The sequence below is a fragment of the Saccopteryx bilineata genome, chromosome 5 (assembly GCF_036850765.1).
Source record: "Saccopteryx bilineata isolate mSacBil1 chromosome 5, mSacBil1_pri_phased_curated, whole genome shotgun sequence".
Lineage (NCBI taxonomy): Eukaryota > Metazoa > Chordata > Mammalia > Chiroptera > Emballonuridae > Saccopteryx > Saccopteryx bilineata.
Genome location: NC_089494.1, coordinates 239159616 through 239185800, shown reverse-complemented (window position 1 = coordinate 239185800; position 26185 = coordinate 239159616). Strand labels below are relative to the sequence as shown.

General features: G+C 47.8%; 1 protein-coding gene across 2 annotated transcripts in view; it reads left to right on the top strand.

Annotated features, from left to right (window-relative positions):
• The first annotated feature begins 1992 nt into the window (after window positions 1-1992).
• C5H4orf19 (chromosome 5 C4orf19 homolog) overlaps window positions 1993-26185 on the top strand; it is a 99009-nt gene continuing 74816 nt past the window's right edge. Inside the window, exon 1 of one of the 2 annotated variants that reach the window (XM_066280241.1) lies at window positions 1993-2148. In XM_066280241.1, the coding sequence (XP_066136338.1) occupies window positions 2008-2148 (141 nt within the window). In that variant the 5' untranslated portion in view covers window positions 1993-2007. The remainder of the gene's footprint in view (window positions 2149-26185) is intronic. The other variant, XM_066280242.1, reaches the window with a different exon arrangement.

The window sequence follows — 26185 nt, the reverse complement described above, 5'->3', positions numbered from 1 at the left end:
CCCCAGGCGCTAGAGTGGCTCTGGTCGCGGCAGAGCGACGCCCCGGAGGGGCAGAGCATCGCACCCTGGTGGGCAGAGCGTGGCCCCTGGTGGGCGTGCCGGGTGGATCCCGGTCGGGTGCATGCGGGAGTCTGTCTGACTGTCTCTCCCCGTTTCCAGCTTCAGAAAAAAAAAAAAAAAAAACAACCTATATTGACAAATTTAGAATTATATTGACAAAGCTACTCAGATTAACTTTCTATTTTCCATAATTCAACAGTTGGAAACATTGTATATCCCCATGAAAACACCATATACACCTTAAAAACTAAGTGAATTACAGTGTTTCATTTCCACATGCATCAAGACACCATAGGTTCTTCCATATTTTGCACAAGGACCCCTCAGATCTCCAATTGGCACTCCATGTGATCTTCAGGAGATATAGATCACACTTTTGAAAAAATTTTTATTTATAGATTTTAGTGAGAGAGGAGACAGAGAAACGTCAATCTGTTCCTGTATGTACTCTGACCAGGAATTGAACCCACAACCTTCGTGTTTCAGGAGGATGCTCTAACCCAACTATCCAGAGAGTTTGGTTTCAGTGTATCAACATGACAAATTATATAACACTGGTAATTTGAGATTACCGAAACACCGTGCCCTCTGCCAATAAAGAATCCCAGCCTTCACTAGATGAACATAATTTAACCAGCTGCTTGAGCAAACTAAGAGCAGTGATTCGGAAACTGAAGTGTGCACCCACCCCCCACCCCCCACTATTTATGAATCAATGTGTCCGGGCTAGGGCCCAACAATTTACATTTTTACTAAACTGCCCCCAGATGGTGCTCATTCTGCTAGTCTGGGAACTATACTTTAAAACCTAAATACTAAAATCTTTATGGTCAGAATAACTTCACTGATACATGTATCAATATACTGTAGGCATTACTAAAACATCAGTTAGAAGTTGAACATGAAGTTCCTTTATTGAGACAAAGGGTTTTATCGGATAATTATGTAAAATAGTATAACTTCCCTCATACATAAATCTATTACTTAAAAGCATGCAACTATATAGTACACGGCTGGGAAGATTGAGAAAATTAGTTTTATTCCATAAAGGCAAATGTCGCATAACGGGCGCTGGAGTCACTTCAGGGGACACAAAACCAAGGGCAATGTGTCCATCTTTAAATACATAGTATCCTGTGCAGTTGCTTCTCAGGCATCTTGCTACGTCCTTGCAGGAGTTGGAGGGCAGAGAGCAGAGGGTAAGCTAGGTGGCGCAGTTGCTTAATACATTTCCTGTCAAGTCCAAATTGCACTTCGGAGCGCAGGTGAAAAGCAATCCGTTCTCCACCCACTTTAGGTCATACATAGATTACAACAAATACAGGCGTGGAGCTCAGCAGGTTGAACGAAGTGTTGCAGCCGAGGTTCCCACCCCAGGACAAGAGGAGGAAGGTGGGGAGCGGGGGAGCGTGATTTCATTGAACTTTCGTTCTAGAGGGTGCGGGCGAGCGCGAGCAGCTTTCCCGGGAATTATCGTGGTAGTGTCTGCGCTGTCGCTCAGAGCATCTGTGTCTCAAGAACAGGCGACAGAGCAAATACCTGGTCTAAGCGGCTGTCAGAACTACGGAAGAACCAGGAAAACACGGGGGTGAGCGGCACAGATCCACTTGCCAGAGTTATATTTGTTTACCTCACACTTACGTCCACACTCAAGGGACGCTCCCCTCTCCCGACAGCCCGACAGAAAGTTTCCCAGCACGGGCAGGAGGCTGGCGCGCAGCCTGGGCGTGGGTGCTCCGGCCCCGAGCTCGGGGGGTTTGCTTCAGTGAGTCGGAGAAGCCAGCCCCAGCCGCGGGGGGGTCTGCAGCCGGGTTCCGTGCGCTCCAGCGCGCGCCCGGGGTGCAGCTGGAACACGTCCCGGGAAGCGCGCGGCGCGACGCGCGCAGGTAAAGGGTTACACGTGCTGGGGAGGCCCGCCGCGGGCCGGCCACGTGACGCGCCGGCCCAATGACAGCACCCGGGCGGCCGCCGCGAGCGCCGCGGGCTGCGGGCGGTGCTGAGCCGCTGGAGTTGCCCCGCGCGGCCGCGCGAGGCCGGCGAAGCCATGGGCGCCGCGACCGCAGCACCGCCGCCGCCGCCCGGCCGCAGGTAGGACGGTCCCCCGCCCGCGCGGCGGGCCCCGCGGCGGGGAGGGCAGGGGCTCGACCGCCGCGTCACTCGGCTGGGTGACTTTTCCCCGACCTCTCACGCGGGTTTTATTTCTTTATTTCCTTTTGCCCTGGGGTGAGCCGGTTCTCAGGTTGATTACTTCGGACAAGTCACGTAATGCCACCAAGGCACCGAAAGAGAGGCTACATCCAGGATAGGGGGACGGAAGGGGGACTTTGACAAATTCCCCCAACAGTTTGTAAAGCTTGGCATCTAATTAGTATGTAACACTTTTGTCTTTTAAATCCCTAATTAATGAACTTTCAGCAGCACCTGAGAACTTAAATTGGAAAAACTGCAAAAGATTTTCCCTTATTTCTAAGCCCCCTCCCCCATTTTAAAGCATCTGAGTTTTATTTATTTATTTATTTATTTATTTATTTTAATGAAACGGAAATGGAACGTGACCTCCGCTGTTCCTTTGAAATGTCCTTGGGTCCCAGGATTTGCCCCCCGGGGTGCTGGCGCCCTGGGTGGTGGGGAGGGGAGAGGGGAAACGGTGCAGTGCTAGGTAGGGGCACCTGTTGACCGAGGGTGCCAGGTGCAAAGGGTTAAATGGTCACAAACTGTTTGCTGAATATTTAATAATTAGACAAGGTCCTCTTGGGCGCTGCTTACTTGGGTCTGGTTGACCTTGGCAGCTCTGATGAGGTGAGATTTTCACAAACCACCACTAAAGAATTTTTCCAGTGATGTAAGACACTAATCAATGTTTTGGGTTTCTTCTCCAGCGCTGTAATTAAATTTAAAAACAAAACAAAAACTCCCTTTAGTAACTTAGTACATTTATTTTGCATTGCGGTATAAATGTTTGCCTAATAGATTCAGAGGAAGCCAGTGTTCCATGAGGTGGTTCAGAATCATTAAAGATAGGCATTTCCTTCTTGTCACTGTGAGAGGGAATTTCTGACCATGCTTCTCACCGTGACATATAGATGTCCTGGGTGGTTGTAGCCAAGCTGTTGCAGGAGTAACCGCTGGAGAAAAGATAAGAAATATTTGAGAGTTGAATGAGAAAGCAGTGTGAATTGGTTGCTGCTTTTGAAGACAACAGAGTGTGTATTTGCCACTTATACCCACATTTAATCCTCCAGCTAATACTCTCTTAAGGAGCAGTAGAAAGATGTTACATTAGCCTTTTAAGGCCAAACACCGTGCCTATGAAACACCTTAGCAGTCATGAGCCAGGTCATTGAAACAATCCCTTGAAGTGCCAAAGGCAGCCTGGGGTGATGTGCATTTATCTCAAGTGTGAAGAGTCAGTAATAGGAAACTGCCTTGATCACAGAGGAGAAACCGAACAGACACTGATTAAGGAAGGCAGGCTCACCTTATATCCTTGCCTCCTCTAAATTCATCCTGATCCTGCTCTTTCCTTCAGCAACTATCTGATAAGTGCCTATCTCATGGTACCTGGCCCCAGGGCCTGCTCCTCAATGGCTCTAGAGATTTAGATAGGTAATGATGTGAAAAGATAAATGTGGGCAAGTTTAGCTCTGTACGAAAACGTTTGCATATCTGGAATTTAAAACAAAAACTTGTATATCAATTAAATATATTAATTAACCTAAAAAAAATGGAAGGATTCCCCTGACTTGTCACCTAGTGCCTCTGGGAGCCTGGAAACACTACCTGGCTGGGTTCTGGCCAGAACCCAGTTCCAGCCCACGGGCAGAGCAGGTACTGTCCTCCTGGCTCTCGGAACTACTCTGCAGTAGGTGCCGAGAGCCCATTGACTGTGCTTCTTGGAATGGACTCTAGTTTGTGAATAATTGAATACCAGCTTCCCAGTTGCTGGGTTTCCTCCACTGGAATGTTTCAAACTCCTCTAGTTCCACAGTTTTTCTAATTTGAGTCTTAGGCGCTTTGGGGGAGTCTTGGTTAAATAGTACCTTGGTCCTGCCTTTTTTTCTTCTTCTTTTTTTTGATCTTTCGAAAAGAGGATCCGATAGGGAGGACAGACATGAACCTTCACCCATCTGCGGGTCAGATGGATCTCCAGGTTGTAGCCTTTTTTTTAGTCTGGTTACCACGTGAATGCTATTTAAGAAAATAAAATGAAATCTTTTATCTATCTGCAACCTGGAATGTCATAGTCCTATGGAGACTGGGAATCTTCAGAAGGACTTAATGTCATCAAAACGATCCTCTCCTAAAACATATTCATAACACAACCATCAGATGAACATGTGTCCTGAAGCAGATACTTAAAAGAACCTGAAATACTGACTCAGTCATCAAGCATCTTAGACAAGAAACTCCTGAGTTGTATAAGACAAAAAGAATATTATGTCTCAAATTTTATCTCTAGTGGTGAATGTTGTTCTGTTCCCAGTACAAGTGTCCCTCTAAAATTCAATGAAAGCATGATCCGGCCTTGGGACAGCGCGTGTAAACCAGAGACACCAGACGCTTGGTGAGGTGCTGAGGACACAGCCCTTTCCTTCAGGCATCTTACAGTCTCCAGAGAAGCCATGGAGGACTTTAAGCAGAGCAGTCTGTATTTTAGAAAGTCTCTGGCTGCAATGAGAAGCATGAAACAGGAAGGATACAAACAAAGTAGCTTCTGTAAAAACCTACATAAAAGGAGAGAGAAAAGTGAATTGATTCAAAAGATAATTAGAGGGGCAAAGGTATTTAGGATATTAACTCAGAGAAAATGTTAGGTGGCTCAAGTCTCTGAGGTTAATTTACATATCATTTCAAAATACTCTTGTTCCCAGTAGATAAACATAAGCCTAACCATAAGCCATTTTCTTCGTACTTACTAAAGTTACGTAGGGCCCCACATACTTTGTTTGCATCACAGGAAGAGTTTTTGATAAAGAATGAGCCAGTTCTGACCAAATAGCTTAGTTAGTTAGAGTACTGTCCTGATACACCAGGGTCATGGATACCTCCCCAGTCAGGGCAAGGCTCATAAATCAAACAAGGAATGCGTAAATAAGTAGAACAACAAATCAATGTTTCTCTTTCCCTCTCTCTCTCCATCCCTCCTCCTCCCTTCCCTCCCCCTCCTCCATCCCCTTTCCCCCTCCCTCCCCCTCCCTCATCTTCCTTTCTCCCCCTCTTCCCCCTTCTCCCTCCCTCATCCTCCTCCCTCCCCCATCCTCCTCCCTCCCCTCCTCCCCCTTCTTCCTCCCTCATCCTCCTCCCTCCCTTTCTCCCCCTTCTCCCTCCCTTATCCTCCTTCCCTTCCCCATCCCTCCCCCTCCTCCCCCTCCTCCCCCTTCCCCCTCCCTCATCCTCCCGCTCCCTCTCCCTCCCTCTCTCCCCTCTCTCCCCCTCTCTCCCCCTCTCCCTCCCCTCTCTCTCTCACCTTCTCCCTCTCCCTCTCCCTCTCCCTCTCCCTCTCCCTCTCCCTCTCCCTCTCCCTCTCTCTCTCCCTCTCCTTCTGCCTCTCCCTCTCCCTCTCCCTCTCCCTCTCCCTCTTGCTTGCTCTAAAATCAATACATGAATAAATAAATAAAAATTTTTTAAAGAATAAGCCAAATGTATCATCTGTAACTGTAAACAAGGAAATAAGTACTGCATTTTGGAAAAATGCGCCTTTAATCATATTTAGAACTAGGACAAAAAGTAAATGAGGCTCAGAAAGCTTCAATGATATGTCCAAGATCATAAGGCTATCCATGAAAAAGCTACTGGGACCAAACTCTAAGAATCCCAATCTCAGTTCAGTAGTATTTCTACTACTGACCAAAAAAGTACAAATTTTAGTGGTATAGAAAGTTGATTTTCTGTTAAGTACCTTAATTCTTAAAGTATTATAGTGACTGCTTATGGAGAAATTACTATATATACAGTATCATTTATCTATTGCTGTACAACAAACCATTCTACACCATAACAGCTCAACACAGCCACCCTTCATTTAATTTGTAACTTTGGCTCAGCATTTTGGGCCTGGAGAATCCGCTGGTCTTTTTAGGCTCCCTCTGCATCTGGGGTCACCCGAGTGGCCCCACCTCTCAGTCACGGCTGACCACCAGCTGAGTCAGCCAGGGAACAGCTGGGTCCTCGTGCTCCTGTCCCGCCATTGGGCAGGCCCAGTATAGCAGTGAGAGGGACCGTGCAGGCAGGGAGCATTGGGGCCTCTCCTGCAATGGACACAAGTTGCTTCTCTTCTAATCTATTTTACAAGCAAGTCAACAGAATTGTGTGAATTCAGGAAGGCTGAAAAATTGTGGCTATTTTTGCAATCTCCCATGTTGGCAGAGCGCTTGATATAACTTGCCTAACTGAAGCCTCACATCAACGCTAGCAGTTAAGGCAGGATTCCTATGTTACAGGTGAAGAGACTGAAACCCAGACATGTTAGTCTGAGTGAGAGGATATATATAGCTGGTGAGTGATGGAACCTATGTGATGGCGGTCACCTGGGGACTGCAGTCTTGGCCCTGGCCAGTTGGCTCAGTGGTAAAGCATCAGACTGGTGTGTCTATGTCCCAGGTCTAGTTACTGGTCAGGGCACACAGGAGAGGCGACCATCTGCTTCTCCACTCCCCTGCCCCCCCGTTTTCTCCTTTCCTCCTTCAGCCATGACTCGATTGGTTCAAGTGCATCAGTCCTGGGAGCTGAGGAAGGGCCTCAAGGTGCTCAGGATAACTTTGTGGAACCTTACCTCAGGCACTAAAAATAGCTCAATTGTGAGCATGGCCCCAGATGGGCAGAGCATCAGCCCCAAACAGGGGTTGCCAGATGGATCCCAGTTGGGGCACATGCGGAAGTCTCTCTATCTGCCCTCCTCTCACGTGGGAAGAAATGCAGAGTTTTGACTCTACCTCAGATTGGTTGAATCAGAAACTACATTTGAACAAGAGCTGGTGACTCATGAGCACAGTGAAGTCGGAGGAACACCACACTGAAGGGGACGTGGGGCACCGAAGGGGTCATAGAGAAAGTGATAAGAGGGGCTGGTGGAAAAACATTCCAGGCGGGGCAGTCGGCAGGCCCGGGAAGGAACTCTTGGACTAGAGCAGTGGTGAGCGAATTCATTAGCCAGCAGAGCCAAATATCAACAGTACAACGATTGAGATTTTTTTTTGAGAGCCAAATTTTTTAAATTTAAACTGTATAGGTAGGTACATTCCTTATCGAGGTAGCGCCCGCACGTGGTATTTTGTGGAAGAGCCACACTCAAGGGGCCAAAGAGCCGCATGTGGCTCATGAGCCGCAGTTTGCCAACCAGAGGACTAGAGGGATGCAGGGTGAGGCCGACAGCATCTCTGGGTCCTGCGGACCCTGCTTTTGGGGAAGGCTAATCAGGCAGCCCTCAGGAGGCTCGGGGCGGAGCGGAAGGGTTGTGAGGTTTTGCTGTCATCTATGCGTGCTGTGAGGACAGCTCAGACTAGGGTAGGGGTGGTGAAGAATCAGAGACCCCAGGTCCAGTCTGGGAGGCATCCCCAAGCACTTCCACAGGACTTGAGGCCAGATTAGATTCTAAGGAAAGTAAGAGTGGAAGTGTAGATGGGTCTGGACTGCCGAGTTCTGATTTGTCTCCCAGCCTTTAGGTTGGGGTATCCTCTTTGTGCATGTTTCTTTACTGCCGAAGAGAACGTGCTTGGTGGGTGATAGTGGTGGTTTTGCCAAGAGGCACTTCATACATTAGAGTTCCAAATCTTTAGGTGCAGATAAATTTCCCATGTAAAAGTGAGAGAAAAATTTGGGGCAGGCAATTAGTGATAATGAAACAGTTCTTTATATAGATTTTCTGTTCGTTAGACCTTCCCAACTGCCCTGTGGACGTCTGTATAGGTAGGGTCATCGTGCCCCTTCCACAGTGAAGGACACTGACATTGAGCGATGTTGCTCAGCAAAGATTTGAACCCAGGTCTGTGGAGGCCACGCCCAGGCTTCTGTCTGCGCCTGGAACATCCTTCAGCATTTATATTTGGTCTTTGGAGGAAATTTTCAAGCTGATCAGTTTTTAGTATTGTTTGGCTTTCTGTATACACAGTGCCAAACTTAGAAAGAGGCTTGAAAGTTTATGTTGATTCTGAAGCGACTTTTCACAAAAATTTAAAAATGCCTCATAAAAACTGATTTATCTCCTTACCTGGTTTTCTTTTTTTTTTAATTTCTGTATCTTGATCCCAATGACAACAAATCTTACTTTATCTTTCAAATGACATGAGCTGTTTTGCAACCTTTTCCTTTGATTCTTTGAGTGATAAAAATATTTTGGTGTTTTTTTTTAAATTCATTTTTAAGCCTGTTCTTAACCAACTAGGCTGAGGCTTAAAAGAAATGTCCATAGATTACAGAATCATGACCCCAAAGGGGCCAAAACACCTGGTTTTATGGATAAGAAGACCGAGGCCTGGAGAAAAGAAGGGGTTCAAGGGTACCCCACAAGTTGGAAAGAAAACTAGAGCTGGACCCCTTGTTCCTAACCTGTTTCCCAGCCTCGGGTCGCCGTGTGCGGAAGTGGAGAGTAAAAGTCAAGATGCCCCGGGATTGAATCCTGGTTTGCTAGCTACCTAGTGTGTAACAAAACGTATTTACTGCTGCAGCCATTGCTGAAGGGAACCATAAAGCAGAATTAATTGGCGACTCCGTGAAGATTTGGTTTACAAAGTACAACTTACTTGCGTTCTCCTTTAAACTTGACGTGGCAGGTTTTATGATTCTCACTGGGATTTGGTTTTGGTGAAGGAAGCCAACTGTTCTAGGAGGGGCCCTAATAAAAGCTTCAGAAACACATTGCAACCAGACATAGGCCCAGCCTCAGCGGCCCTCTGCTGGAGGCCTGACCCCGCCCCCAGCGCCCACCGCGCAGTGAGCTCCATCTGTGTGATTGTGCGCCCGCTGTCTGGTGCTGAAGCACGGGGGCCAAGGTGTGGCTCTGGGAGGTGAGCCGAAGCCCAAGGAAGGAGAGAGTCCACAGCCCGGTGGTATGGAGAGAGCTAGAGGCTTGTGTTTTTCATATTCTGTCTAAATTCAAAGATTTAATGGGGCGAAGGAGTGGGGCTTTTATATAACAACAATAATAAAGCTAAAAGAGCTTTAGAGAAAGTAAAATGACTGCAGTTGCAACCCTAGAGAGACAGCTGTCCTGTAAGAATTAATCAGACAAACAAAAAGCAAAAAACAAGCAAACAAAAACTCAAGAATGTGCTACCCTAGCACTTTGCACATAGCACACCTAATGGCAGGTGTGACTGGGCGAGGCACCACACATCCACGCACGCCCGTAAGTCACAAATCATCAGAATCACCCTCTCAAACAGGATGACAGCATCATATGCATGTTTGGCCCCATCAAGTCTCTACTCACACCCGGGCCAGTTAGCGCAGTCGGATAGAGCGTCATCTCGAAACACCCAGGTCATGGGTTTGAACTCCAGCCTGGTCAGGGCACCTGCAGGAAGCGACCAGTGAATGCACAGCTAAGTGGAACAACAAATGAATACTTCTCTCTTCTTCTCCTCGCTATCTCTCTAAAATCAATCAATAAAAAATTAAATTAAAAGATCTCTTACTCGTGTCTGCAGGAGCTCACCATCTGTGTGGTTCCACTGAGCCCAGGGAGAAGGAACCCAGGTGGGGCCTGTGTCTTCCTTCCTTGCTCAGCCAGCTGGGCCACCCCACTTCTAGAGCGAGTCTCCAGGCGGGCCACCCCACTTCTAGAGCGAGTCTCCAGCTGGGCCACCCCACTTCTAGAGCGAGTCTCCAGCTGGGCCACCCCACTTCTAGAGCGAGTCTCCAGGTGAGCCATCCCACTTCTAGAGCGAGTCTCCAGGCGGGCCACCCCACTTCTAGAGCGAGTCTCCAGGCGGGCCACCCCACTTCTAGAGCGAGTCTCCAGGTGAGCCACCCCACTTCTAGAGCGAGTCTCCAGGCGGGCCACCCCACTTCTAGAGCGAGTCTCCAGCTGGGCCACCCCACTTCTAGAGCAAGTCTCCAGGCGGGCCACCCCACTTCTAGAGCGAGTCTCCAGCTGGGCCACCCCACTCCTAGAGCGAGTCTCCAGGCGGGCCACCCCACTTCTAGAGCGAGTCTCCAGGTGAGCCACCCCACTTCTAGAGCGAGTCTCCAGCTGGGCCACCCCACTCCTAGAGCGAGTCTCCAGGCGGGCCACCCCACTTCTAGAGCGAGTCTCCAGGTGAGCCACCCCACTCCTAGAGCGAGTCTCCAGGCGGGCCACCCCACTTCTAGAGCGAGTCTCCAGGCGGGCCACCCCACTTCTAGAGCGAGTCTCCAGCTGGGCCACCCCACTTCTAGAGCGAGTCTCCAGGCGGGCCACCCCACTTCTAGAGCGAGTCTCCAGCTGGGCCACCCCACTCCTAGAGCGAGTCTCCAGGCGGGCCACCCCACTTCTAGAGCGAGTCTCCAGGCGGGCCACCCCACTCCTAAGCGAGTCTCCAGGTGGGCCACCCCACTCCTAGAGCGAGTCTCCAGGTGGGACACCCCACTCCTAGAGCGAGTCTCCAGGCGGGCCCCCCATCTTCTAGAGTGAGTCTCGGAAAAATGGCATGTGAGCCGCTCTTCCGGAAGAAACTGGAACGAGGGCTGGACTCCCGTCGGGCGTGAATCCTGGCTCTGCCAGTTGTTGTGGGACCTGGGGAGGAACTTCACGTAACGCCCTGGGTCTCCGTGTCCTCTCTACACCTGGGAAGCTGGCCTGCTGCTGCCCCTGACGTGCGTCTGCACTCAGTGAATGTTTAATAAATCGGATCCTCAGCGTCTGTGGCCTTCAGTTTTCTCACATGTAAAACGGCAAATTTGGCCCAAGGGTAGTTGTAAATGCTGCCGGTACCTCTAGCATGTGAAGGATTTGGAGGTGAAATACAGTAACAATTCCATGTTTGCATCAGTGGCAAGTAGGGAGGGTGCCAATGACTTTGTTTTGAGGAAACAAAAATGGAGTTGTCTGAGAAAGCAGAACTTACATGCTGAAGTAATCGTTCTGTAAGGGTCCAGGTCATTCTGTAAGGGTCCAGGTGCTTCTGTAAGGGTCCAGGCCATTCTGTAAGGGTCTAGGTGCTTCTGTAAGGGTCCAGGCCGTTCTGTAAGGGTCCAGGCCATTCTGTAAGGGTCCAGGTCATTCTGTGAGGGTCCAGGTCATTCTGTGAGGGTCCAGGCCGTTCTCTAAGGGTCCAAGTCATTCTGTAAGGGTCTATGTGCTTCTGTAAGGGTCCAGGCAGTTCTGTAAGGGTCCAGGTCATTCTGTAAGGGTCCAGGTCATTCTGTAAGGGTCCAAGCCATTCTGTAAGGGTCTAGGTGCTTCTGTAAGGGTCCAGGCCGTTCTGTAAGGGTCCAGGTCATTCTGTAAGGGTCCAGGCCATTCTGTAAGGGTCCAGGTCATTCTGTAAGAGTCCAGGCCATTCTGTAAGGGTCCAGGCCACTCTGTAAGGGTCCAGGCCACTCTGTAAGGGTCCAGGCCGTTCTGTAAGGGTCCAGGTCATTCTGTAAGGGTCCAGGCCATTCTGTAAGGGTCCAGGTCATTCTGTAAGGGTCCAGGTCATTCTGTAAAGGTCCAGGTCATTCTATAAGGGTCCAGACAGTTCTGTAAGGGTCCAGGCCATTAGGTAAGGGTCTAGGTGCTTCTGTAAGGGTCCAGGCCATTCTGTAAGGGTCCAGGTCATTCTGTAAAGGTCCAGGCCATTCGGTAAGGGTCCAGGCCATTCTGTAAGGGTCCAGGTCATTCTGTAAAGGTCCAGGCCATTCTGTAAGGGTCCAGGCCATTCTGTAAAGGTCCAGGCCATTCTGTAAGGGTCCAGGCCATTCTGTAAGGGTCCAGGTCATTCTGTAAGGGTCCAGGCCATTCTGTAAGGGTCCAGGCCACTCTGTAAGGGTCCAGGCCACTCTGTAAGGGTCCAGGCCGTTCTGTAAGGGTCCAGGTCATTCTGTAAGGGTCCAGGCCATTCTGTAAGGGTCCAGGTCATTCTGTAAGGGTCCAGGTCATTCTGTAAAGGTCCAGGTCATTCTATAAGGGTCCAGACAGTTCTGTAAGGGTCCAGGCCATTAGATAAGGGTCTAGGTGCTTCTGTAAGGGTCCAGGCCGTTCTGTAAGGGTCCAGGTCATTCTGTAAAGGTCCAGGCCATTCGGTAAGGATCCAGGCCATTCTGTAAGGGTCCAGGTCATTCTGTAAAGGTCCAGGCCATTCTGTAAGGGTCCAGGCCATTCTGTAAAGGTCCAGGCCATTCTGTAAGGGTCCAGGCCATTCTGTAAGGGTCCAGGCCATTCTGTAAAGGTCCAGGCCATTCTGTAAGGGTCCAGGCCATTCTGTAAGGGTCTAGGTGCTTCTGTAAGGGTCCAGGCCATTCTGTAAAGGTCCAGGTGCTTCTGTAAGGGTCCAGGCATTTCTGTAAGGGTCCAGGTCATTCTGTAAGGGTCCAGGTCATTCTGTAAAGGTCCAGGCCATTCTGTAAGGGTCTAGGTGCTTCTGTAAGGGTCCAGGCCGTTCTGTAAGGGTCCAGGCCGTTCTGTAAGGGTCCAGGCCATTCTGTGAGGGTCCAGGTCATTCTGTGAGGGTCCAGGCCGTTCTCTAAGGGTCCAGGTCATTCTGTGAGGGTCCAAGTCATTCTGTGAGGGTCCAGGCCATTCTATAAGGGTCCAGGTGCTTCTGTAAGGGTCCAGGCCATTCTGTAAAGGTCCAGGTGCTTCTGTAAGGGTCCAGGCCGTTCTGTAAGGGTCCAGGCCATTCTGTAAGGGTCCAGGTCATTCTGTAAGGGTCCAGGCCATTCTGTAAGGGTCCAGGTCATTCTGTAAGGGTCCAGGCCATTCTGTAAGGGTCTAGGTGCTTCTGTAAGGGTCTAGGTGCTTCTGTAAGGGTCCAGACCGTTCTGTAAGGGTTCAGGCCGTTCTGTAAGGGTCCAGGCCATTCTGTAAGGGTCCAGTCCATTCTGTAAGGGTCCAGGTCATTCTGTAAGGGTCTAGGTGCTTCTGGAAGGGTCCAGGCCGTTCTGTAAGGGTCCAGGTCATTCTGTAAGGGTCCAGGCCATTCTGTAAGGGTCCAGGTCATTCTGTAAGGGTCCAGGCCATTCTATAAGGCTCCAGGTGCTTCTGTAAGGGTCCAGGTCATTCTGTGAGGGTCCAGGCCATTCTGTAAGGTCCAGGTCATTCTGTAAGGGTCCAGGCAGTTCTGTAAGGGTTCAGGTCATTCTGTAAGGGTCCAGGCAGTTCTGTAAGGGTCCAGGTCATTCTGTGAGGGTCCAGGTCATTCTGTGAGGGTCCAAGTCATTCTGTAAGGGTCTAGGTGCTTCTGTAAGGGTCCAGGTCATTCTGTGAGGGTCCAGGTCATTCTGTAAGGGTCCAGGTCATTCTGTAAGGGTCCAGGCCATTCTATAAGGGTCCAGGTGCTTCTGTAAGGGTCCAGGTCATTCTGTGAGGGTCCAGGTCATTCTGTAAGGGTCCAGGTGCTTCTGTAAGGGTCCAGGCCATTGTGTAAGGGTCCAGGACATTCTGTAAGGGTCCATGTGCTTCTGTAAGGGTCCAGGTCCTTCTGTAAGGGTGCAGGTTCTTCTGTAAGGGTCCAGATCATTCTGTAAGGGTCCGGGCCATTCTGTAAGGATCCATTTCCTTCAGTAAGGATCCAGGTCCTTCTGTAAAGGTCCAGGTCCTTCTGTAAGTGTCCAGGCTGTTCTGTAAGGGACCAGGTGCTTCTGTAAGGGTCCAGGCAGTTCTGTAAGGGTCCAGGCAGTTCTGTAAGGGTCCAGGTCATTCTGTGAGGGTCCAGTTCATTCTGTGAGGGTCCAGGCCATTCTGTAAGGGTCTAGGTGCTTCTGTAAGGGTCTAGGTGCTTCTGTAAGGGTCCAGACCGTTCTGTAAGGGTTCAGGCCGTTCTGTAAGGGTCCAGGCCATTCTGTAAGGGTCCAGTCCATTCTGTAAGGGTCCAGGTCATTCTGTAAGGGTCTAGGTGCTTCTGGAAGGGTCCAGGCCGTTCTGTAAGGGTCCAGGTCATTCTGTAAGGGTCCAGGCCATTCTGTAAGGGTCCAGGTCATTCTGTAAGGGTCCAGGCCATTCTATAAGGCTCCAGGTGCTTCTGTAAGGGTCCAGGTCATTCTGTGAGGGTCCAGGCCATTCTGTAAGGTCCAGGTCATTCTGTAAGGGTCCAGGCAGTTCTGTAAGGGTTCAGGTCATTCTGTAAGGGTCCAGGCAGTTCTGTAAGGGTCCAGGTCATTCTGTGAGGGTCCAGGTCATTCTGTGAGGGTCCAAGTCATTCTGTAAGGGTCTAGGTGCTTCTGTAAGGGTCCAGGTCATTCTGTGAGGGTCCAGGTCATTCTGTAAGGGTCCAGGTCATTCTGTAAGGGTCCAGGTCATTCTGTAAGGGTCCAGGCCATTCTATAAGGGTCCAGGTGCTTCTGTAAGGGTCCAGGTCATTCTGCGAGGGTCCAGGTCATTCTGTCAGGGTCCAGGTGCTTCTGTAAGGGTCCAGGCCATTGTGTAAGGGTCCAAGTCATTCTGTAAGGGTCCATGTGCTTCTGTAAGGGTCCAGGTCCTTCTGTAAGGGTGCAGGTTCTTCTGTAAGGGTCCAGATCATTCTGTAAGGGTCCGGGCCATTCTGTAAGGGTCCATTTCCTTCAGTAAGGATCCAGGTCCTTCTGTAAAGGTCCAGGTCCTTCTGTAAGTGTCCAGGCTGTTCTGTAAGGGACCAGGTGCTTCTGTAAGGGTCCAGGCAGTTCTGTAAGGGTCCAGGCAGTTCTGTAAGGGTCCAGGTCATTCTGTGAGGGTCCAGTTCATTCTGTGAGGGTCCAGGTCATTCTGTAAGGGTCCAGGCCATTCTATAAGGGTCCAGGTGCTTCTGTAAGGTTCCAGGTCATTCTGTGAGGGTCTAAGTGCTTCTTAAGGGTCCAGGCCATTCTGTAGGGTCCAGGCCATTCTTTAAGGGTCTAGGTGCTTCTGTAAGGGTCCAGGCCGTTCTGTAAGGGTCCAGGACATTCTTTAAGGGTCTAGGTGCTTCTGTAAGGGTCCAGGCCGTTCTGTAAGGGTCCAGGCCATTCTGTAAGGGTCCAGGTCATTCTGTGAGGGTCCAGGTCATTCTGTGAGGGTCCAGGCCGTTCTCTAAGGGTCCAAGTCATTCTGTAAGGGTCTAGGTGCTTCTGTAAGGGTCCAGGCAGTTTTGTAAGGGTCCAGGTCATTCTGTAAAGGTCCAGGCCATTCTGTAAGGGTCCAGGTCATTCTGTAAGGTTCTAGGTGCTTCTGTAAGGGTCCACGCCATTCTGTAAGGGTCCAGGTCATTATGTAAGGGTCCAGGCCATTCTGTAAGGGTCCAGGTCATTCTGTAAGGGTCCAGGCAGTTCTGTAAGGGTCCAGGCAGTTCTGTAAGGGTCCAGGTCATTCTGTGAGAGTCCAGGTCATTCTGTGAGGGTCCAGGTCATTCTGTAAGGGTCCAGGCCATTCTATAAGGGTCCAGGTGCTTCTGTAAGGTTCCAGGTCATTCTGTGAGGGTCCAGGTCATTCTGTAAGGGTCCAGGCCATTCTATAAGGGTCCAGGCCATTCTGTAAGGGTCCAGGCCATTCTGTAAGGGTCTAGGTGCTTCTTAAGGGTCCAGGCCGTTCTGTAAGCGTCCAGGTCATTCTGTAAGGGTCCAGGCCATTCTGTAAGGGTCCAGGTCATTCTGTAAGGGTCCAGGCAGTTCTGTAAGGGTCCAGGTCATTCTGTAAGGGTCCAGGCCATTCTGTAAGGGTCCAGGTCATTCTGTTAGGGTACAGGTCATTCTGTGAGGGTCCAGGTCATTCTGTGAGGGTCCAAGTCATTCTGTAAGGGTCTAGGTCGTTCTGTAAGGGTCCAGGCCATTCTCTAAGGGTCCAGGTGCTTCTGTAAGCGTCCAGGTCATTCTGTGAGGGTCCAGGCCATTCTATAAGGGTCCAGGTGCTTCTGTAAGGGTCCAGGCCATTCTGTAAGAGTCCAGGTGCTTCTGTAAGGGTCCAGGCCGTTCTCTAAGGGTCCAAGTAATTCTGTAAGGGTCCATGTGCTTCTGTAAGGGTCCCGGTCCTTCTGTAAGGGTCCAGGTTCTTCTGTAAGGGTCCAGATCATTCTGTAAGGGTCCAGGCCATTCTGTAAGGGTCCATGTCCTTCAGTAAGGATCCAGGTCCTTCTGTAAAGGTCCAGGTCCTTCTGTAAGTGTCCAGGCTGTTCTGTAATGGACCAGGTGTTTCTGTAAGGGTCCAGGCCGTTCTGTAAGTGTCCAGGTCATTCTGTAACGGTCCAGGCCGTTCTGTATGGGACCAGGCCGTTTTGTAAGGGACCAGGCTGTTCTGTAAGGTTCAAAGCAGTTCTGTAAGGGTCCAGGTCATTCTGTAAGGGACCAGGCCATTCTGTAAGGGTCCAGACAAAAGCAAACTATTAAATATGGAGAAATGAGAGGAGAGGAAGGTGGCTTTTTCCTGGTCCTCATTTCCATGAAGGATTTTTAAAATAAGTAAGTTGGTGTTTATCATATTTTAAAGAGAGGGCTGTTGCCTAGCCTATGGTCTATTATATATTCCTTATCTTTCACTTTGTACGTTTAGTTGGATTTTAAAATATATGTATTAGAAAGTGTATTCACTTTGGAGGGCCCATACCACTTAGTGAAGTTGGTGGTATAAAAAGCTTCTTTTTTTTTTCCTTGTTATTGCTTGTGGGCTAAACTCTAAAGGATCTAATAGTGAATAATGGAGGTTGTGCCAGGTGATGGGGATACAAAGATGGAGAGAGTGGCCCTGGACACAGTCTCCTAGGTGTCATACTTTACAGACATCCCTCTGCTTTCCTGGACGGGCTGTAGGAGGAGTCCTGGGCACTGTGACAGGGATAGGGGGCGGTGGAGGGACTAGGAGCTGTGACCTGGTCTGATAGGCAGGGGGGATTGATCCCTGAGGAGCGGTGGGAGGGCTGTAACCAGGAGAAGGAGCCACAGGGGCAGGAATGAGGGTGGCAGTGTTCCTGGAACCCTCTTGAGAGGGAAATGGTAGGCAGGAGCAGGATCATGTTGGCCACCTGCTATTATCTGACCTCAAGCAGGTGGCTCTTCTTATTTATTTAGGGTGTTTATTTTGGGGGAGGTGGATATTGAAACCTCAGATATGTAGATGCGGGTGAGGGTAAAGGTCTCCTTCCTCAGGGCCTCAGTACTGGGTTCACAAGCAAATCTCCTGCTCAATTCAGCCCCACATTCCTGCATTGATTAACAAGCAGGAGTCAAAACAAACACATACCCTGTTTGGGGAGCTTGCTGTCCCTCTTCCTGATTTTTAGTTTTCCCAACTAAATATTTCATGGATTCATCAGAGGCAGTGTGACACTTCAGATGCAAGGTTGAGCTAACCTGAGAGTTTAAGCAGCAAGAAGTCTTTGAGCTAGCCACTGGACAAGGCAATTTTTAGCAACAAGCTTTGGAAACTGAAGTAGCCTCAGGTGACTGTATCGCTACCATCTATGCTATGAGAGTGGGTAGTCTACACCATTTCTAGCCAATACACACATCTTATTACAAAAGTGACTTCACCAAGGAACATAGCTTCTAACATCCATTTGCTAATTAATAAAATCCTTTGTACTGATTAGAGGCAAAGAAGCTAAGAGAACTGTGGAAACTACCTCTGACCTGTAGCCTTCTGATAATACTCTTACTAATCATCCTGGAGGTGTAAATTCCTGATCAGGGCAGCTTACTTAATCTACATCCTAGGCTATAGATGAAAATCACACCCACAAATCTCAGACTGTCTCTGCTCATATATCTCAAAGTGAATTACAGATAATACAACCATTATAAGGTGTAAGGCCGGCTGTCGCATCTACAGCCATTGTGGCCCTTCACGTGCAGGTTCTCATTGAATTTGGATGGATGGTAGAGAAACAGCGGAGCTGAAAACTGGTGGGCCATTCCTTTTATTCTAGCCTTGCACCTGGCCGGCGAGTCAACACAGACAGGGCTCTAAAACCCACTCGTTCAGTACTCACAAAGCTACTGACACATCCAGGTTTTCCTAGAATCAAAGGCCCCCACTAGCTCAGTCACCTCTGTTCCCCATCTCTTTCTCTCTGCACAAGCTCTGCACAAACTGGCTTCTCCTTCAGCACCCTGCCATCTTGGCTGCTTTTCTGCAAAAATGTGGCCTCCTTCATCTCCTTTCTTAAAACTTTTTAGTGCAAAACCCCTTCTCCAGCACACATTAGCATAACAAAGCCCCTTCCCAAGCAGGAAGGTAATTAGTTGGTTCACCTGGGCAGTGGTCATTTTTAACAATAAAAGTGAGCAAAATCGAATAACACAAATTTTACAAATTTATTTGCCCCTCGTAAGGCAATGGTCATTATCTAAAGAACAATGAGAAGCTATAGAACAGGGGTCGGGAACCTATGGCTCACGAGCCAGATGTGACTCTTGATGGCTGCATCTGGCTCGCAAACAAATCTTTAATAAAAAATAATAACGTTAAAAATATAAAACATTCTCCTGTATTACAATCCATTTCCTACCGCTCATGTTCATGGTTACAGGTGGCTGGAGCCAATCACAGCTATTCTCCAGACAACACCAAATTTTTATTGGATTATGCATAACGTACACGGGTCGTTGTATGGCTCTCATGGAATTACATTTTAAAATATGTGGCATTCATGGCTATCTCCGCCAAAAAGGTTCTCAACCCCTGCTATAGAAGGTTGTAAACTGTAAAGTACTATGATTTGCATCTTTGGCTGCAGTTTGAGAAACGAACAGGCCAGGTTTTGGGGGGGGGCAGGAAAGGAAACTGTTGGTCAAATAAGTTTGTGATATATAGGTTTGCTCGCTTTTATTTGCACTGGGTGTGGGGGACAGGTTGTAAGCAGGCAGGGTCGTTATACCATAAAGCTTAGTTTTAAGACTAAGCCTTTCCCACCCTAAGTGACTTTGTATCAGAGACTTCCTTGTTTGTATATTGGATTAAAGGTTTTGATTTCTACACTATAAAATGGGGCAGACCGGGAGCTTACTCTCTCTCGGTTCCTGAGATTAGCATTTAAGGAGAGCAGAGAAAGCCCACATGGAGGAGAGGAGAAGCAGCCAAGATGGCAGAGTGCTGAAGAAGAAGCCAGTTTGTGCAGAGTTTGTGCAGAGAGAAGGAGATGGGGAACAGAGGGGAATAAGGCTGGTGAGGTAGAAAACTTTGATCCTAGGAAAATTCAGATGAGTCAGTGACTTTGGGAGCCCTGAATGGAAAGGGGAGTGTTTTCCCACTGTGTGTATTTCTTGCCCACTGGGTACAAGCTAGGATTAAAGCTAATGGCCCACCAGTTCTTGGCTCCGTTATTTCATTACCATCTGTCCGAATCAAATAGAGCCTACATGGGCCAGGCTGCTGTGATGGTGGCTATGGCTGCTGGCTTTACAGAAACGAACCGAGGATCTGTTGCCTGGATGGTGCTGACCCTCCACTTGAACAGTGGAGGAAAGTAGGTGGAAGGAAGCAGGTGGGTTCCTGAGATGTTGGGTGAAAAGGCTGGAACCTGGTGATGGACTGGAAATGGGAGGAAGGAGGTATTCAAAATGAATTTTATGGCAAGGGATACAAGTCATCTTATTGCAGTGTTATGATCAAAAAGAAGAAACAATTCCTGTGTTGCCCATAGACAATTGTTAAATGAAGTACAATTTATAGATACAAGACAATAATCTGCCCTAATGGGGAAAATGAGCTGTGTATGTGCTGACATGGTGGAACGATGTCCAGGATAAAAACTTAAATTTTTAAAAATTTGTTATCAAAGCATGCACTTACTGTTCCATTTTCATGCAAATAGTAACGACTTTATTTAGCACTTAGCAATAATCATGACAATTAGTACTTACAAGTAGAATATCAAGAAGAAAACATTCCTTTCAGCTTATCTGTAAGGCAGAGGTTGCTGGGGACATTTCATTGTACATATGACATTTTTGTACTCGATTTATTTTACAACTGAGAAATCCGGCTTTGCAGAAAATGAGCAAACTACCCCACTTCTGTCATGGAAACCCTTGATCATACTATCCCACCATGCTTTCTCCCTCTTCTGAACACACTACCCACATTCATTCCAGAGTGTTAGAGCCAAAAAGGAGTCAGTCCACAGCTCCATTTTACAGTTGAGGAAACTGAGGCCCAGAGCGGTTAATGGCCTGGCCAAAGTCACATGATGCTAAATTAATAGCAGGGCCAAGATGAGAATCCAGGGACATGCCAACTCTTAATCTAGAATCCTTTCTACCACAACAACCTAAGTAATCTCCAGCACTCACTGTACCTATCAATGAATAACCTCGCTTTTATTGGACTGTAAAGTGAATAAATCTCTTCTTCAATAAATTATGTGCTCTGACTGGGACAGGTAGTGTCCAGTATCATGTTCAACATACTATAAAACACTCGTTAAATCAGTCAACAGACTTAACTTAGACCTCAGGTCCAAGAGGCAGAACTGACATTCAGGAAGGAGAAGGAGTCCTACACTTGGATGGCACTCCTATGGCTTCCTCCCCACCACCCTCACACAGAAACACACTAAGAGTGAGTGAAGGGTGCCCTGGCCCATGGTGCAGTAAATAAAGCATTATCCTGGAGTACCGAGGTCACCAGTTTGACCCCAGGGTCACCAGCTCAATCTGGAGGGCTCTGGCTGGACCCTGAGATCACTGTTCCAGTCCAGTTAGGGCACATATGGGAACAGGTTGATGCTTCTCTCTCTCTCTCACCTCCCTCTCTCCCCCTCCTTTCCTATCTCTCCCTCTCTCTCCCCCTCCCCTTCCCTCTGTCTGCCTCTCCCCCTTCTCTCTCTCTCCCCCTTCCTTCCCTGCTACCTTCCCCTCCCTCCCTTCCTCTCTCTCTTTCTCTCTCCTCCCTCTCTCCCCCCTTTCCTATCTCTCCCTCTCTCTCTCCCTCTCTCTCCCCCTCCCCTTCCCTCTGTCTGCCTCTCCCCCTTCCCTCTCTCTCCCCCTTCCTTCTCTCTCTCTTCCCCTCCCTCCTTTCCTCTTTCTCTTTCTCTCTCTCTCTCCCCTCTCTCTCTCCCCCCTCCTTCCCTATCTCTCCCTCTCTCTCTCCCTCTTTCTCCCTCCCCTTCCCTCTGTCTGCCTCTCCCCCTTCCCTCTCTCTCCCCCTTCCTTCTCTCTCTCTTCCCCTCCCTCCCTTCCTCTTTCTCTCTCTCTCTCTCTCTCTCTCTCTCTCTCAAAAAAAAAAAATGACACTCTGCTGTATTATTGCCTAATTGGTTGTGTTGGAGAAATGAATTTTCAATTTAGGGAGGGTCAGTGAATACCCTTGTCACTGCAGCAATATGCCAATACCCTAAACTTTCTAAAGGGAATATCTCAACTCAAGGATTCTTTTAATTAGCTGATCATTGCAGTGACTTCCCCCAGCTGTCTTCAGAACTCTCGCTTCCTAGGAACTCAAAGGCCCTTTTCACAGAGTGTGTTTCAGGGACTGTTTCTTATCTTACAGAATCACAGCCATGCCTGGCTCACTGTGAGCCCAGAGCAGTGTTTAGGATCGTCTACTCTCACACGGTGGTGGCCCGCTGAACTGGATGCACCTGATCAGGATTCACTGACAGAAACGAGGGTAGAGACTGCCCCTTGTCCTTAGACCAGGAGTTACCTGGGAGTTCCATTCCCCAGTCTGTTATGGGCTGTGTTTGGTTTTCTGGCCTTGGGTGCCTGATTCTTTCCTCCCTCTCCCCTGAAGCTAATCAGAGTACTGTTGTCTGCACTGAGCTGCTTTGACATCTGGTGTCCATCACCTAAATGAGCCTCTGTCTTTCAGAAACTGTTCTCCCATTTTGCAAATTTGGTAAGCTTGTTTCTAGTGTTTTATTAATTTATTTCAACTCAGCATTTTTCATATCTCAAACATTTCCACTTTTTAAATTACCATCGGTATTATCTTTTTAGACTCTACACGCAGGTGCATGTGTTTATGTGAAGCTTAGTTTTAAACTTTCAAACCATTTTCTCTTTTTCTGATTGCTAATCGTGTGTGGGTGTACAATGCTTTAAGTACTATTTATGTAATCCATATAATACATTTATATATTTCATCTAAAATTTGGGAAAAACAAAAGTAAAGTATCACAACTGTGTTATGCCTTTAAATTATGTTAAGAAAACCATTAGTCAGATATAACGAAAAAAGGCATATATTTAAAGTACTAATAGTTATTTTCCTCTCCATCAGCAATATGTCTGCCTTTTAGGAAGCTCACATCATGCTTTTCATAAATGCAGAAGTGGAGCTTCTTGAATACTAGCCTCACGTAGAGGCTGGGAGGGTGAGAAGGGAGAATGCGTGCCCTTCCGTGGGGGACTCACTGGCGGACCCCCGTTACACCTGGAACAGGAAGGAATGTGAGCGAACCGCAGCTCGACAGATCTTAGAGTCAGGAAATTCCCAGACAGACGACATGATTGTTGAGCCCTGGAGGAGTTACGAGGTAGTTGGTATGGCATCCCTCTTAACCGGTCCTGGACCGTGTGTGTGCCTCCCGAGATACTTGGAAAAGGTAATGTTTTCTCATTGTGCTTCTCAGCTGCGGCCAGGCTGAGCAATAATCTGCCACGGCCGACAGTAATCGTGGTATGAAGTCTAGTTACTAAATTTTCTCTTAAAATGCAAAACATGTTAGTTGAATAACAGGATAGATTGCAGTTAGTCTGCACTGAAAACTCAAGGATTGGTATTTCCAGAAACTTGCCCGAATGAATATTAACAAAGCATTTTTACGCTGACACGGTGACACTCTGGGAGGTACAGTTTGTACGCCTAAACAGTGGGACGTTTTGATTGTTAACGGAGATTATGACAGCCTCTACTGGAAATTAAAAATTCCGTAAAAGAATTAGAAGGTAGGAGTCTTCAGGTATAATTAAGAGATAGACAAGGTAGAATCAGTTATGTCTCTTAATATCCATAATTAACAAATATTTGAGTACCTTGTATCCAGCTTTTTTGCTTCAGAAAGTAAATAAATGTAAGAAAAATAATTACCTCACAATCAAAAAAGCAGAAATGTTTTCCTGCTAGAACGTCTCAGTTGGTACTGATTGAGGAATATTTAGTTCTGATGAAAGTATAGAGAGAAACGAAAGCAGAAAAACATGCTGTATCTTTAAATTTGGAGATGTATTATAATTGTCCTTGAAGTTTCCATTTTCATTTGTTTGCTTTGGGTGGGACATGGAAAAATATTTGCCTATGCTATGGTACTAACGTTCATGCATGTGTTCATGCATTTCCTTCCCTGAGAAAGGTGGTAGGCAATTCGTTGATGATGTCTTTTTTCCCCCCTAAATGTTAGTTTAGCACCTGCGTGAATTTCTATACTAAGAATTGGTGATTTCATTTCCTATCTGAGAGTCAGATCTAAGAGATATTCAAAAGTGTGAAACTTTAGGAATTAAATATTGGGTTTTCTAGTTATATATGATCCTCAAAGCTACCCTAATTATATGATCAATTTTTTTCACTATAAACCAGTTTTTCACAAAGCACTGATGAAGTTTCATATTCTAAATAACATTATTTGGAAAAACCTTAATTTGCTTGTTTAAATAGATTTTTTTTTAAAATCTTTCTGTGGCCCTGGCTGGTTGGCTCAACTGTAGAGCCTTGGCCTGGTATGTGGAAGTCCCGGGTTCGATTCCCAGTCAGGGCACACAGGAGAAGCGGCCATCTGCTTCTCTACGGCTCCCTCTCCCCCTTCTCTCTCTCTCTTTTTCTTTCTTGCAGCCATAACTTGATTGGTTTGAGTGCATCAGCCCCAGGCACTGAGGATGGCTCAGTGAAGGTTCTGCCTCAGGCACTAAAATTACCTTGGCTACAATCATGGCCTCAGATGGGCAGAGCATTGGCCCCAGATAGGGGTTGCCAGGTGGATCCTGGCTAAAGGTCATGCAGGAGTCTGTCTCTCTATCTCCCCTCTTCTCACTTGGAAAAGAATAATAATAATAAAATAAAAAATCTTTCTGTAATATCTTTAAATTATATTGAGTGGCTTGAAGGCAAGGTTTTGTTTTTTTTCTTAAGAAAAGTAAAATTCCAATAGTGCAGATATTTTTATTCACTCAAGAAATATATGTTGAGTATTTCCCCTGTGCTTGTCCTATAGAGGGTAAGTCACCTTCCTGGAACCCCAGAGCGGGCATTTTTCACAAATGCAAAACTTTAATTTGCAGGTAAGATTCTTGAAGACAGTCCTCTCACGCCCTACAGTTGAAATATCATGTTTATTGAGATAGACAGGCAAGGAGCTGTGTGCTGACCAGGATCCAGAAGTACACAAAAAAGTCGCTGTCCTCATGTGGATCATAACGCCTGCTGGGAAAAGGAACATTTAATAAGCACATAAAGAAAAATTGAGTTTGACGTTGTGGGGCCACCCAGCAAGGGTAAAGGGTGTGTAAAGGCCTTTCTGGGCTCTGATTCAGAAGGGCGGGGGGGAGAGGTCTGGGAAGACTTCTCAGAGAAAGTGACTGTGCTCTCAGCCAAAGAACGCTGGAAAATTAGATGGGAGAGAGGTGGAGGAGAGAGAGAGAGGGGAGAGAGAGAGTGTGTGTGTGTGTGAAAGGGGGTGGGGAGCATGGTCCTGGGACCAGGAGACCCGGTTGCTAGTTTGAGATGTTAGTGACTGCTCTTGGGCGTGTCTTCACCCCTGTCCATTTTCTTTAACTGAGTCCAGTAGAAACCTCTAGGATGTTGTCTCTGATCTGTGATTTCTATGAACTCTTACCTGGCTGGGGAGCTGTGGTGGCCACTTCTGAAGCTGCCGCTGCCCCAGCCCAGATGCCCCATCTCCCCGGAGACTGCGCGGAATCCCTGCCCGACCGACCCGGCCGGGCAGATTCAGGCGGTTCCTTCAGCTGGGTTCCCTCCACTTCCTGCTCTGCCCACACCACACACTTATCTGCCTGCCTATCAGCCCTTTCCTCATTCTCCCCATTCTCTGAGGATAAGATGTTCCTTTTCCTCCTCAAGGTCAGCCGTTTCACAAGGACTCCTTTTCTTGTAGCCCCTCTGGCACATTGCTTCAGCAACTAACCCAGCTACTCCTGCCTCTGTCCTGACCATTCCAACTCTTAGCACACCCCACACCCCCACGGAGGAGTCAACTCTGCTCAGTAAACACACTCCGATTTTATTTAAATAAAATAACAGAACAAGTATCTCATTTCTTGTGCCTCCTTCCTCTACTTTTTGGCTCTCTCTCTCTTTCTCTTTCTCTCCCCTTCACTGTTTCCCTTATTAAAATATTAAGCTAAAGCCTTGAATTCTTGAGTTGTTGTTGCCTGTTGAATGCGACTGCCAGCTTCTCACTTCCCGTTCACTCCTAACACGTAGCTGTTAGTGCTCTGCTCACATAGCGACATAAAAATTTCACAGCGGAAATTTGAATCTTCAATTTATGACCATGTTATCTAATAACCAGAGTTCATCCTTTTACCTTATAAACCCCTTGCTCTATTTCAAATTATTGTTAACATGGCTGAAGCCTTCCTTTGGGACATCCTCTTTGACTCCTGTTATACTCTCACACTTCTCGCCCCAGTTCCTATCCGTCTGCCGCCTGTTAGCAGGGCTGCCGCAGTGGGGGTTGGTGGAGCGGAATCCAGTCACAGGTCCTATGAGTTATGACTGTGTCATCAAGGAAGAATGATCAGAAGGTTCAGAGCTGGGTCGGCAGGTGGCTGGCTTCATGGAGTCGGGTCTGTTGGCAAGGCCTCCTGGGTGGGAGGCGAGGAACCGAGAGGGACCTGAGAATTGGGGAACTAGTCGTGGGAGTCTTGGAGCTAAGGGGAGAAGACCGCCACCCTTTGTCAGGTTGGGATTCCACGTTCAAGCAAATTCCTTACAAGGTAGTGTTTTCATCCTGGAAGGTTTAAAATTAAGTATAAACCTGAGGCACTAAGTAAAATCCGAAGTATTCATGTTCTGAAGTAACTCTGTGGAAATGTCTGTATCTGATATTTTTAATGTGAACAATATTAACAGTTTTTAAGAAAGTTTGTTAACGTGATTTAGCCTCGTGAT